At 35.3% G+C, this 14,694-nt stretch overlaps 1 protein-coding gene across 6 annotated transcripts in view; it reads left to right on the forward strand.

Annotated features, from left to right (window-relative positions):
• LOC112558793 (F-BAR and double SH3 domains protein 2-like) overlaps nt 1-14,694 on the forward strand; it is a 52,758-nt gene that overhangs the window by 31,590 nt on the left and 6,474 nt on the right. For 2 of the 6 annotated variants that reach the window (XM_025229454.1, XM_025229456.1), the window contains 17 exons: nt 456-592; nt 1,376-1,439; nt 1,717-1,845; nt 2,244-2,366; nt 2,986-3,081; nt 3,454-3,600; nt 4,200-4,301; nt 4,639-4,690; nt 5,810-5,922; nt 6,730-6,876; nt 7,185-7,268; nt 7,791-8,154; nt 8,312-8,514; nt 8,768-8,882; nt 9,209-9,225; nt 13,218-13,261; nt 13,732-13,743. In XM_025229454.1, coding sequence (XP_025085239.1) covers nt 456-592; nt 1,376-1,439; nt 1,717-1,845; nt 2,244-2,366; nt 2,986-3,081; nt 3,454-3,600; nt 4,200-4,301; nt 4,639-4,690; nt 5,810-5,922; nt 6,730-6,876; nt 7,185-7,268; nt 7,791-8,154; nt 8,312-8,514; nt 8,768-8,882; nt 9,209-9,225; nt 13,218-13,261; nt 13,732-13,743 — 1,949 coding nt within the window. Of the gene's footprint in view, nt 1-455; nt 593-1,375; nt 1,440-1,716; nt 1,846-2,243; nt 2,367-2,985; nt 3,082-3,453; nt 3,601-4,199; nt 4,302-4,638; nt 4,691-5,809; nt 5,923-6,729; nt 6,877-7,184; nt 7,269-7,790; nt 8,155-8,311; nt 8,515-8,767; nt 8,883-9,208; nt 9,226-11,170; nt 11,245-13,217; nt 13,262-13,731; nt 13,744-14,694 lie in introns of all 6 variants that reach the window. The other 4 variants (XM_025229455.1, XM_025229460.1, XM_025229459.1 and 1 more) reach the window with 4 other exon arrangements.

Below are 14,694 nucleotides of genomic sequence, written 5' to 3' on the forward strand. Positions count from 1 at the left end.
TGTTTGTCATAGTATTGCTATTTTAAAATAATGACATAGAGTGTTATATTTCAAATAGATCTTTAAATGATCTTTCTCCTCCACCCAAGAAAACAAAACTTGATTTTGAAGTGTAATTACTTACAAAGGGGACTACGTTTCTTTTTATCAGTTTTTGATTACCACACATTTAATTACATTCTATGACAGACTATGACATGCTATGCGTGACATATATTCATTATCTTGGTTAAGGACATTTATGAAATGTATTTGTTATCTTGATTAAAGGTCTCATGTAGCCACTATATGAAAATGAAAAATGAGAAAGGGGAGGTAGTACTGATTTCGTAATTGATAGGCTGAATTTCATGGTTCTTTCCTTTTTTCATGGTAAAGAACCACAACTATTTAACTGATAGTTCAGGTCAGACTACACTAAGTTCTTTGCTTGTACTGCCTGGATATTTGTGCAGGTTATGCCTCAGCTGGCAGCCATCCAGGCAGAACTGGCACAGACAGTGGTGGAGATGGTGAAGGCACAGAAGACCTATGTCATGGAAGAGACAACAGCTCATGACGCTCGAAGCAAAGTGGCAGAAGCTGAAGACAAGTGAGGGTTATGTAGTGTATGATCCAGTCTGATAAAAGTATGGGCTTATAATTGGTGGATTAAGGGAAGAAAGCTATCCGTTGTTGGTCTAAAGTGAGCATCATAATCCTGAATGTTAATGATCATACTGCTTTCCATCTTTTGCATAAGAGTGCATGTAGACACAGTAAATCTTGACTTTAGGTGATGCTTTAATACTTATGCTTATAATACTGATGTTGTGCTTGCTAAAATAAAAAGCTTTCAAATATTGATGACTAATAAAACTTTATTTCAGTTTCTTGGGACACACTTTTCGTTCTCAGTGATCACATACAACCTAGTGCTTCTAGTCCCAGATTAGATCGGCATTATGGTTCAAAAGTTTCATGACTAGTACCATATATCTTAGATTTTTTTAACATAATACCACAAATATACTCTGTTATGCTCTGTATAAGAGGCCGATGCTTCTGAAAGTGTCTGCAATCCTTTGTGATAATGTCCTGTCAGGAGAATTATTTCACCTCCCATCGTGCTGCTGATTCTGTGCGTCTGCAAGCAGGACCAACAGATTGAAGCTACCCTTTGTAGTTTTGGCCATGCGACTTTAGAATGTTGATGTGTGCAAATGAATGCAGCTGTCTGAACCATGAATGTACAAGTCTGTTTGACGGATACCGATATATTGTGGTATTGTTTTGTGGTGTCACATCGAGCTGCCCCGAATTGCCCTCTGGGATAAATGTTATCTTTTATGTATGTTGTCAGTGTCTAAGACTACAGTTTTTTTTCACATTTCAGATTGAAAAGAAAATCTCCTAGACTATTTCAGTCCATGGCTGGCCTCCAAAAAACGTGTGCAAAGGTGAAAGATCATTTTCATGTAATCCTCCTGTCATGTTCAGTCTTTCTCAAAGGCACAAATTGAAAAATGTGGCTATACTTAAGACCATACAATGAGCTTATAGCATCCATGGAGTTATAGACTTGAACTCAGATATTGTGCCTAATTATTTCATTTATTTTTTGTCTTAAAAGAATGGGTTTTTTTTCAAATGCTAAATGTTCTGAAAGTTAAGCTGTAGAGCAGAACTTTTTGAGTCTTTTTCTTTGTAATTCTTGTCACATTATTCTGATTTCAGTTACAAAGCAGAAGAGAGGCATGTGATGCACGATCAACAGCCACTCGGAACGAATATCTACTGTCACTTGCTAGTGCCAACGCTCACCAGATACGCTTCTACAGCACTGATCTCCCAGACCTGATGAAAGTGTGTAGTGGTTTATTGTTTGAAATCTCCAGACTCAAAGCATCATTTCTTGAGTTTTGAAAGCAAGGAATATTTGTATGTTTTTCTTTCACTGTTCGAATTATTACAAAGTGTTTTTACAGTTTTATATTGAGTGAGTTTAATGAAGGCAGCAGCTAGGTTTTTGATTGCGGCTATTTTGTGAAACTTCGTTTACTGGTGTATTGTTGTAGTAATATTGATTACTGTGATCAGTAATTCCACAAAACTAGCTAGATAGAAGAAAAAAAAAACTGCATAAAAAGTCAACATTCTAGATATCACTATACCACACGCATCAAGCTGAGTCATACTTAAATGTCAGGGTTTATTTAATCCTCTGTGAGTAATTGTGAATTTGTATGCCTCATACCTTGCAGACTCTTGACTGTGATATATATGAGAGGATCCAGGAGTACCTGGTGCTAGCTGGATCCACTGCTGCAGATATATGTAGGGCTGAGTACGACAGCTTCTCCACACTGGCCGAGGAGGCAGAGAAGGTTAGACTGTTAATGTCTACTTTGTAGAGTTGTCTTTGAGGTTGTTTGAACATGAAGGAGCAGACAGAGAAATATGGAGGGGGCGGGCATATGTGTGTGTTTGTGTGAGTGTGTGTGCATGTGCCAGTATATAGACATAACCCTGATGCCAGGGCTTCTGCTTACGCAAAAAAATCCGTACAGTACGCATTAAAAGTTCGGAGGACCCCTTCAATTTTCGTCAATGGGGTCCCATTCAAATTTGGGCGAAGAACAGGGACCCCTTAAAAATCTGAAGAGGGGGTCCCTGGGACCCCAAAGAATTTAGCCTTAGCAGAAGCCTTGAACACCATTTTGTATTTGGAATGAGCTTTATAGAGCAAGAACTATAAGAGTATACAGATATTCTCAGTAAATTAAGCTGAAGTAAAAATGCTTGTATATCAGACAGCAGCACCTATTTGAATAATTTGGAAAAGATGTGACAGCTAAAATTCTTGTGCTACTGCTATCCAGCCACTATGTTGCTAAAAACACAGTTAATTATTGTTCTTTACAGAATTTGTTCAAGTTACTAATAATACATTAGGAGTGGGATTGCCTTCAAGTGATAGACAAGATCACCGTTTCCTTGTTTCAGATTTCTCGTCAATTCAGTCTACAGTGCTACCTGTTTCAGAACCAAGTGTTTACTAATCTTGTGCAATACCAGTTTGAACCTTGTTTAAATGATCAGGTAACATGATTATCATAATAACATAAAATTTATGTCACTAACATCTTAAGTATTAAGGTGTTATAGCTGTGTTAATAGGCAATAACTCTATGAGTTGAAATATTTTATGCTTAAAAGCTGCAGTCATTTCAAGCTCATATGATTAAGGTGACCATTCATTGGTAAATCAGCATAACTAGACTTGATTTGCTTCTGTTGTAGATAGATAAGAGGTAGTTGTTAGTGTTTAATGAGGATTACTGAATTGCAGACAAAACTGTAATGTCCATAGTTCGGCACCATATAGGTCATGCTATTAGATGAATGTCACCACTGAATGCAATATAGTAGATGGGATATATGGGTTCATGTTATATACATGATTTTCCATAGTGCAATAAAGTATCTGGTGACTATGGGGTCATGCCAGAGCTAGAGAAAGAGGCCAGAAAGTGTGCTACCAGGGTTGCCAAGGAAACCAAGATGGTGAGAGACCTCTATCGCCAACTGACACAGTTGCATTCTAGAAGCTGTGATATGGTAAGTAACCAGTGGAAAGAACAGATGACATAGCATGGCATACTCAAGTAGATAAGTGAAAATACTGCAGTAATACAATAGATACTAGTCTATGGTGGGTGCTTGTGTTTTCTCCATACAAAAGTCTGAAGGAGATCAAGAGAACAATGGTTTGATGACAGAATGCTGAGGATAAAACTTTCTCGGTAATGGTTGAAAGAAAAGACTAATTTATTGCAGAAGACAGTGCTGATGAAAGCATGATGATAATTACACACAAAACAGTAAGAAATAGTGCTGAGTCTGAAGCTAGTATGAAGAACTTGACACAGGAGATTATGATTTTTTTTAAAATGTGTGTTAGCTGTACTATCAAACCAGATTTTAAAACAAATTATGCAGTGGCCTTTCAATTCCTCTTGCTTTCATAGACTTTCATGGAAGTAACAAAGTAGACTGCAAGCAGTTTTTAAGACATGGGGACACACATTTGGAGTTAAGTGCATGAGTTGGGAGGGGTATGACATAGAAGGAAAACGATCAGTGGCCCAAATAAATAAATGAGCAAGCTTTATATTAATACATTACTTGTGAAGCATTGATTTTTTTCTTACATCAAGATGTCTGAATCAAGCCTGGATGAGAACAAAAGTAATGGCCAAACTGCAGTAGATCCAGAACAGAAGATGGAAGAATTTCGACAGAATATACGCAAATCTGAGGTATCTTGAGGGTGGTTTTACTGGTTTATTGTATTAGAAAGAAAAATATATATTCACTTTTTATATTTTGTTGTAATACAAAGTTTAATTACTAATTTGCTAAACTATCTTGTGTATGACATGCTTGTATATCCTGTGGAAATTTCATTTATATTTCTATCATGTTATCCATCATGGGTGACATAGTTTAAGAATTAAGTAGAAAGAAAATTATGAAGAAGAGGTTGCCATGAAATGTGACAAGATTTTTCTTTATGCAGCTTTAAGTACCTGGTGGCCAAATTATAATTACTTCTTTTGTAAATGCTATAATTTTATCTTTTTTTTTCATTTACAGACAGCCAAAATGAAAGCAGAAGCTCGCTTAGAAGCCTTGAGAGTTGCTGGCAGTGAGTACTGCTTGAATGATTCCTTTTTTCTCTTCTGCTATATTATTCTATTACTCTTCACTCCTGCAGAGGATTTCATGTCGATTGCTTGACATACATCCCAATAAAACCAGCAATCCCTTTTAGCTGTCTGTAAATCCTGTGCACCATGCAGATTTTGGGTTCATGACTTAACCAGCAAATTAAAACAATAATTGGCCATCTAAATTTAGAAATGCAACCTAGATACTCAGATTTAGGGAATTGCTGTGAGTGTGTATGCCTTTTGGAATCTGCATAAGATTACTGTTTTTGCTGGAAACATCAATCATCAGGATTATATAAGTAATGTCTCCAACAACACCAAAACACCAAAGACGGGCAGACTGGTTCAGGAAGAAGGTATGGACATTATGAGAGAAGGTTTGTTCTGGAATACAAAAGGCATATATTGAATGTCAGTTATTCTGAATTAAATGTGACTTAATTAACTTAGGTATAACCTTATAAACTAATTAAAATTTTGCTTCAAAAATGCTTTCCAATGGAAATCTTGTTCAAAAGAGCTGCTGCACATTTCAAATATTGCAACAATAATGCCACTGCAGCTGCAATACTTATCTGGAGTAATAGGTGTTTAACGGCAGCAAACCTTAGCCCATAATTAATTGAGCTGTAGGGCCGACTTAAAGGTTATTAACTGTGAAAACCCCAAAATCATGTTTGTTGGCTGGTAAATGGATTAGAAATCCACCCCTGCATGTGTTAGTTTTATACTTCCCTTTTACTGATTTACAAATGTTGCTGAAAGAATAATTTAAGAAGGATATTCTCATGCACTATTCAATTACTGTTTATTACTAAGCATAAATTTGATATATCCACATGTTGTCCTGAACTTAATTTATAGATATTTTTACTTCTTGAAACTGGCAGATAATTTATATATGAGAGCAAAATACAACAGCTCACAAGACAATCAACAAGTTGAGAGCTTATGTTGCCTAGATGTTCGTAAAACATACAGAATATGATTTACTTCTGAGGTATCTCATGAAATGTGTCAGCCTTTGCTCCACATGTTTACATTTATCAAAAACCAATTCTTCAAAGAGTGGGTTTATTTGCTTTTTTTTGTAGTTAACGTAGATGAATGGCTGAACCAGGCCCATATGGACAGTTTGACAGCTGAGGAGAATGGCATGGCTCGCACATCCAGTCAGATTTCACTTCACACTGAGAGCTCTGGAGGGGTTTGTGTCTTTCACTCTGGTGTGTGTGAATGAGAGAGATTCAGAATACAATGACTCCGTGTGAAAAAATTATGAAATATATATATAAAAGATTTAGTTTTTTTTATTATTATTATTACTATAAGATTTAAACCTTTCTTTGACGTGCTATTTTCATTCACCAATATGTGACACTGTTTATCCCCATGATGATTTGGCACTGGATGTTGTAATAGCAGAAGTAAACCAGTTTGATTAGGCATGCATCATAAAATTCAAGTGTGCACATTGTAGGCATGTGTGCATGTTTGCAGTTACATGCATGTAAAGGTGCACCATTACCAAAAATTTAGATTACCTTCATCATTATTTGTTCTGTATTCTTTTATTTTCTTATTCGTTTTGATTAATTCATTCAATATGGGTTTCTTCAATGCATTTGAGCTATAACTATGAAGACGTTCACATTTATGGGTGCAAACTATGTAGGATGAGTTAAAGTTTTTCATTTAAATAATTGTTATCATTTTGTTTTATTCAGTGTATTTTTTTTTCAGTCAAGGAAGTAGAAGCAGCAGTGGCTCATTCACTGATTGTGGGAAACATTCTTATTGACAATACCACCAATGTGTTCATTCAAGTTTAAAAATGTCTTTATAAAAGACAATTTAGCAGTTTCCTAGAGCATGCTTCCATACTTGGAATGCTGCTGATAGCAATGTATAATGTTGGTGTCATTGCAGAAACAAATTCAGTTTGTATGCAACACATTGGAGACAAATGCCTTGCTAGTGATTGTTTCAGATTGTTGTTTGATTTTGTCTTCAGCATAGTCTGGATGATATAGAACCCACATATACTCACTATTATGAGGATGATGATGATGACTTCATTGATGATGCATTCACCAGTCACCAAGGAAACAGATTTGGCAAACCATTCCCTATTTGTTGCAGAGCTCTTTATGATTTTGAGGTGAGGTCTCCTCACTAAACAGTGAGACCAAGTATTTATATTTTTCACTCTCAAAGTGTCTTTACTTATGTATGGGATTGCACTCAGAGAGGAGAAACCAACCTTTTTGATACCTCTTTTCCTACTAGTATCCCACATAATTATCATCATCTAACTGGTTGATGTTTTTTAATATTTGTTTTGTTTCAGAGGAAAAGTGAAAACAGTGAGCATAAAAATTATGTAGTTTTCACAGTGTCTGTACGTGATCTACAGTGTCACACTTCTAAATTTGCCTAATGTTTTGGGTTTTTTTTTATGTTACCAAGGCCAGTAACTTCGATGAGATGTCCATCAAGCAACATGAGCCTTTAGAGCTGATAGCAGATGGTGATGGCGAGGGTTGGGTCAAGGTCAGAAATATGCTGTTTGCTTGATGTGTTTACATTTGTTGTGCATGATGATATGCAATACTCTTTCCTGTTTCACACTTCACTGGTAGTGTAGTGTTTTAGTGTAGAGCAAGGGTCTGAGTTGTGCTCATACTGTAGTTACCAGTTATAAACCTTAGAAATACTCATAGCTCTGCCTGCACATATAAGAATGATTAGCAATATATGCTAAAAATGTGTACTCTTAATAAAGCATGAATGCATGTATGTAGGAATGTCTGCCCAAACACATACACACACAAATATATTTAGTTGCACATGCACAGTAAATGTTACTTAAGTTTAAAAACATTTAGAAAAGCAGAAATGCCTTTGAGTATTTGAAACATGTCTGATATATATCTGTATTCATAGCAGGACAGACATGTTGACTTTTTAAAGCCATTCATCTGAAATTATCACTTGATCACTGTTGAAATAAATAACGCACATCTGTATTCATTTATTATGTTTCTTTTGTTGTTTTTTTTTTTCTTGAATCAGGCAATTAATTCATCTGGCCAGACAGGGTACATTCCAGAAAACTATGTGGACTTCAGTGAGACTGATGGGAACTCCTCACTTTTCGTGAAGACGAGGAATGCTATCAACAATGTATATGACCCAGCTGAAGCTCAGGCTGATGATGTAGGCACCACACCTGTTGAGACACCAACTCCTGGAACTCCCTGTTCCCCTCCAGCACAACAGACACGTGTGTCTGAATCACAGTCTCCATCAGGAGAGGCTCTGCCTGACACGACGTCGTCATATTCTTCAGGGGATTTGGAAGTACAGCAGACAACAGAAGAGATGGAAGATGGATGCTTTCCACCTCCTCCTCCCACACCTGCTTCAGCCATGTCAGGTAAAAATTTAAGAGTTTAGAATGATTATCTTTTGGTTGTACAGTTTTGCAGGCTTTTTGTTAATCCACGTAGACATTCATTGGAAAAGTCCATATCAATCTATGGTCAGATCATTTTCAACATGGTTTCCTTTTATCTTTCTTGCTGACTGTCCAGGAGTTACATGGGCAAGAGCACTGTATGACTATGAAGCCCAGACACAAGAAGAGCTGTCTTTCATGGAAGGAGCACTGATAAAGATCCTGCGCAAAGATGAAAGTGGTGTTGATGATGGATACTGGGAAGGGGAGTTAAATGGGAGGATAGGGGTGTTTCCTTCTCTTGTGGTTGAAGAAGTTGTTGACTTGAATGATGAGCAGGTAATTTCATTTTTTACTTTCCTTTTTTTTGATTCTTTTGATTTTTGTAATAAGTGCTTTGTTGTTATCCTTTCATTTTTATTCCACCATTGAAAATGAACGTTTAAAATATCAGTGATAATTTTCTATGGCAGCAAGGAGTCAGTGTTTTTTTTTCTTTTTAGTCAATAATTATCTCTTTGACTTTTGCCATTTCTATTTTTTTTTTCGCAGTTTTTATTTCAGTGTAGAGTTCATGCTTTTTTTTGGCCAGGATGTTTTATCTCCTTTGCCAAATGACTATGGAGGTCCACCCCCAGTAACAGTTACCATGCCAACACCAGATGATGAGCCTCCTCCCCCTCCTTCTGTCTGCCTAAATGGTGCAGGTTGGTTAAATTTTTATACCTTTCAAATGTCACAGTGATCAGGAAAGAAAATTTACATTTTTTTTATTTAAAACAGCAAAACTTTAAAAAAAATTGTTCTGTTTATAGTTGTATTTTATTTCTTTCCCACCAGGACCCACAATGAAGAAACGTGTTAAACACTTCAGCAGAGAACTTGTAGCATTTTGTCTTTGTTATCAGTGTCATTTACCTTTCTTCAACCATATCCAGAAATTTACAGCTTTCTGGTTTAGAAGAATGGCATCTTATCAATAGTACCAGATAAAATCAGTTGCATTTATCATTTATATTTTTTCTTTGTATAGAAATTCCTCCACCTGGGGTATGTTAACCATGTTCTGTCTCAGGTCTTTGCTTGTTAAAAATCTCGACATCATTTCATCTTCAGATGATTATTTCTAGCTTTTCTACTCCTTTATCATTCACCTATTTCTTTGTAAGCAAAGGAAGTGACTGCCTAAAGCAAAAAGTTTCTGTTGTAAAATGTTTCATTCCTCTGACTTGACAACAGGCTTAGGTGTTTGTCACCTGATGCAGCATGTCATTATGAGCATGCCCTTGCTAACGTTTTTTCCTTCTTGGTCTCTCCTTCCTTATCTGTCTTTCTCCAAACGTCAATCTTCCCTGTTTCTTTTTCTCCCTTGTTGTTTACTTGTGAGAATGATGGTGTTTTTGAGAGCCAGGTAATTGATAAATTTTATTATATATTGCTCAGCCACTTGCCCCACCTCTTTTTGAACATACTCATTTTGGAGATACACCTTTGAGACTGTTTGGTTTTGAAGGTCATAGTGAATCTTACCGCATGTGCTGGGTTATGTGTATGTTAAATGCTTCTGTAAAAAAAAGGATTATTTGTACTTGCAAGTAATTCTTCGTAAATGTGTGGCATTAAGTTGCCTCATGCTAGCATCCAAAGACCTTTATTGTGTGCCCCAGCAGACATTTTGCTTTTCTGTGTTGGCGATAGACAATTTGTTCCACAGTGTGCCTTTTCCCATACAGTATCATGTAGCCAGTATTGAATAGGTACTTGAAGAACTTTTTCATGAAACTATTGGTATCCTATTACTGTTGTCAAGATGTGTTGGTTCCTTGAACATTTCATTGTCTTTTCCTGTTAAGTAGTTCATCTCTAACTCAGACATGCAACTATTGATGCAGCATTGTCTTGCTAAAACAACCGTCTAATATATTGATCCATCTCCATCTTAAGAGTAGTAGTTATAGACATGGGAGAGGAGTTATTCAGTAATGGTATGGTGTAAGACTTCTAAGACCTTCTCAGTCAGCTAAGACTAGTTTTGAAGGTTTAATTCTTCTAAACAAAACCTGAATGAAATAGTAATGCACACAAGCAGTCATGTGAAATTGACCATGCTCTTTGTGGGTTTTTTAAAATCACCTCTTCCCTGTCTTAGCTGGACGTATTTTTTGGAAGATTTGTAAGTGGTCAATGTATATCTTAATATTTAGTTTGCAGCACTCTGTCCTGCCACATCTGCACTTCTCCCTTATTCATCCTAAATGTGTGGCATTAAGTTGCCTGTGAAGAGTGGTCTTTAATATCATAACTTTGTATAACTTTATAAATGTTGTGCTAGAAGATGAATTTATTTGTTACTTTAATTTTGAAATAATTTTTTAAAACAAGTTTAGGAGTTTACTAGTTTTTTTTTTGTCATGGTCTGTTTATAGATACTTAAGCATATTCCTCTCAAGATTAAAAAAAAAATCATTAGAATTTCCTAGCCATGCTAAAAGGATTTTTCAAAAGTCTATATTTGTGTCTATTTTCTTAACAACAATAAATGTTATGAACAGAAGTAAATAATAACTAATTACATATTTAGGCTTTTTATAATGTGCATGTTTAAAATCACTATAATCCTATATTTGTTTTCTAAAAGACTTTTGAGGTAGCAAGTATCCAAGTTTTCTCTTGTTTGATCTGCAAAAACTACATTCCAGCAACGAGTCCTGATATTGTCTGATGTCTGTGTCTAGGGCTCTAGGCATAGATTAATAGTTTGGGGTTTTTTTAAGTTTCTCAGAATACATTGTGATGAAAAAAAATAAGCACTGTGTTTGGTGGAGCATGTCAGTAAGTTTTTGTATTATATTTGCCTTTTCATGGAACTTTTCTGTTCTCATGTGTGCATTGTTCCCATCTTTGTTGCTAACATTTGTTACTTTACTCATCTTTGATTTCACCTTGGATTTTACCAACTTGCACAGCATGTTACTGTGTGTTTTATGGTTTCCAGCACGTCGAAAATCATCCCATAAACGTTCCATTCGCCTCAGTGTCAATCCCTCATCACTTGAATCCTCCGTTTAGGTATAGCCACATGGTACACATTGTGATCTAGTCTACTTTATTTGTAACATTAGCTTCTTTTAACCAGCTGTTTCTGCTTTGGGCAACTTATATCTTATCTCAACTTCTTCCTCTCATTTTTTTCTTTGCTTCATGTACTTTTTGTGTACACATTTCTTCTAACAAAACATGAAGGAAATTAGTCTGTTTACATCTAAGAGAGAAAGGTATATACTTTTTAAAAAAATCTGCTATCAATTGTAAACTAGACCTACTTCTAGTTGTTCTCAAGTGTGACAGCAAAGTCTAACAAAAATGTGTATGTGTTTAGATGTGTTCAATTTGATGTTTTTATCCTGACAAATATTGTTGCAGTTTAGATACATTAGGTATTTCTTAGTCATCTGCAAGTGATATTGAAAAAGGCTATTACGTATACAGCACTTTTGTCAGTTTTGCAAGCAAGGCTAACAAGTAAATGACTGCACTTTATGTGTTATCAACAAGGGTTTGTGTTTGGAACAAACGTGGTGTTCTCTGCAGGTCTTCCAAGATTGTGTTGTGTGACAGGCAGGTCTGAGGCAATTTATGCGTCCTTCATGTATATTAATGTGGGTTTATAACAACTGGCAGAAAGGAGCACATGAAACTGACTGGAAAACATAATAAACATGCATGTCAGGCAAAGGATTTAACCAGTGTGCATGTCAGCTTGTATAGTGAGTAGAGGTGAAAGTGTTCATATGCTCTTATCTCATCAAGACTCTGTAGTTTGATCTATTTGTGTAACACAGGTAATATGCAAGACATTTTATTCCTTGCATGAGCAAATATGCCAACTCCATTGTAATAAAAAAAAACCTGGTCATAACTGTATTCATTTATTTAAAACTTGGGACTTAACTGGCTTGAAAGACAGAGTTGTATATATTGCATCTGCAGCAGGGAGCAAAAAAAGTGCTTCTCTTTCTCAGATTAATGGTTCTGCCATCTAACATATTCAGAGGCTTGCTGTTGGTTAATTTTGATGATAAAATTATTTCACGTAATTTTAGTAGCTCATGCAACTGTGGCAATCTAAATTAACACAAAGTGTGTGTGTAGCACTAGATAAATTTACTGTAGCTGTAGTATGTTATTGCATCTTTATATGCACAGTGTTGTCTGCAAGAACTGAAAAAGCTGCCAAAAAAAAAAAAAAGAAACAGAAAAAAATTGTTACGCACAGCTGGGAAGGGTTGTATTCATTACTTAAAAGGTTTATAAATTCGTATGTTTGTGTGAGAGACTGGAGAATGAATGTTGCACCATTTGATGATTTCTATAGTCATGGTGTATGTCATAAATACATAGCAGCACTTTGAATATATATCGGTTGTTGGGTAGAAATATTTATTTCATTTATAAGTATCTCAAAGATTAATGTATAAAATAAGAACATATTCACAATTTTTTAAAAGTTATAAATCTATTGTTCAGCTTTAATATAGCCATTTAAACCTAGGAATTTATTTTTGGGTGTGTGGATTACATAACTTTTCATAACCACACATTCTGTTACACATAGATTGTAGCTTTTGTAGATTTTATTTCATTTGTAATGGAAATCTTTTGCCTTTATTTTCTTTTAAAACAATCAGAGGTTAAGTGTCGTTGATGGTAGATAAAAGTTCAGTGCTCACTTGTCCATAGAAGGAGGTCGGAAATCATGATATCATATTAGGACAGACCTGTTATACTCAGCATGTTGCTCCCAGCTCACTCATTAGCTGCGTTCTTGATGATATATTATTCGCCCACAAAGACATGATTTTGACCTCATTCTGTGCAGAGGTGGAAATGTTGCTGTTGCAATCTTTTACATTTTGAATTTATAGGGACTATTGACCCATTGGTCCAAATCTGTACCAAAAATCCAACTTTAAACTTCAGCCTATTGCCATTAAGCTCAAATTGATGGCTAAATCACTATTCAAGAATACTTTCCTTTTCAGACACCTCAACTCAAGAGTCGCAAGAACCCCTCTCACAAGAGCAGGTAAGTCAAGGAGTTGTTAACTGTTTTGGACTTGTAGATCTTTTAACTGTCAGCTGTGGCAGTGATGAAAGACATAACAATAGGATTTTCACAGACATAAGAATTTGATCTTTCAGTAGGGCTTGATAAAGAAGGAACATTTCACAGAAGTATCTTGTATGCCCAAAACTTAGTAAGTTTGACTGAAAGATTCATTTGATAAGAACAGATGGTACACTTTGTCAAAATTGTCTGTGATTGTCCTTAAACCCATTGATTATTTCAGTTGAAATTCAGCAGATTCTCTGCTTGGATCATTTTTGTGTGTACATGGTAACTGTAAGCAGGAGATATATTGAAACTATATACTATATTCAGATTGGGATTGCTTTCACTGATGGCATGAAATAAACATTTGGAGCAAAAATTACAAAGAAGTGTCCAAAATATTTACAATTTTTTTTTCCTTTTTTTATTGTGCTGCATAATAGTCAGAGTGCTAGGTGAGTATTTATATATTCTGTTATCAGATGTAACTTGTCTTCAAGTTGGGTCTCATTTTGTTTTTGGCATGCTTTTGGTCATGCATTTCCAATGAAGATTTTCTTTTTTTCACACACTTTTCTATATGCAATTATGGGTGCACATCTCTTTTCTGTAATTAAATGAAGATTGCTATGAGTTCATTCACTATTCACTGCAGCTCACATTTCTCCCCAATTTACTTTGTATTCACACACATTTCAGTATTATGTTGCATTGATAAGTCTTTCGGAATCTCATAATTGTCATCTTCGCTACAAATTTGATGTTCTGTCATTTACATAGATTTTACTTTTATTGTATAGGGTTTTCTGTTCTTAGTTCTATTGCACCACTCTTGCTGATAAATCTTGTCCTCGGTCTGTGCATCAACCTGATTGCTATCGCATGTCTCTTAAGTTGACATTTTAAGAGAAATTCACTCTAGAAGATGCTCATCTCGATTTTGTCAGATTAAACTAAAAGGCTTTCTGAAATGGGTTATTGTCTTTGTTGATGATTATTACAGTATATTTTATAAAATTTTTCACTGCTTGGTCACTTCCAGTCAGCAATAATGAATTATGTTTTATAAAAAAATGTTTGGGGACTTCCTAAAAAGACTTTTAAGTTTACTTTGAAGGTCAGGGTATTTGTACAAAAGTTGTTTAAAATGCTTTACAAATGGTTAGATCAGACAATGCTATATAGAAACCAACTTTTCAGTCAACAAGAAAATATATACTTGCATCAGTTACTCAGATGGCTTCTATTTTCTACTTTTTTCCCTGTAAATTTATAATTTTATTTAAGACAGAGAAGACTAAGAGAAAGGAGGAGGAATCTGATTTTTTAAATTTGTTTCTCTTAGCATTATATGGTTAGGTTTTCTGTTTTATTTCTAAATCATGTGCTTGTTTAGAAATAGTTAT

The sequence above is a fragment of the Pomacea canaliculata genome, linkage group LG3 (genome assembly GCF_003073045.1).
Source record: "Pomacea canaliculata isolate SZHN2017 linkage group LG3, ASM307304v1, whole genome shotgun sequence".
Taxonomy (NCBI): Eukaryota; Metazoa; Mollusca; class Gastropoda; order Architaenioglossa; family Ampullariidae; genus Pomacea; species Pomacea canaliculata.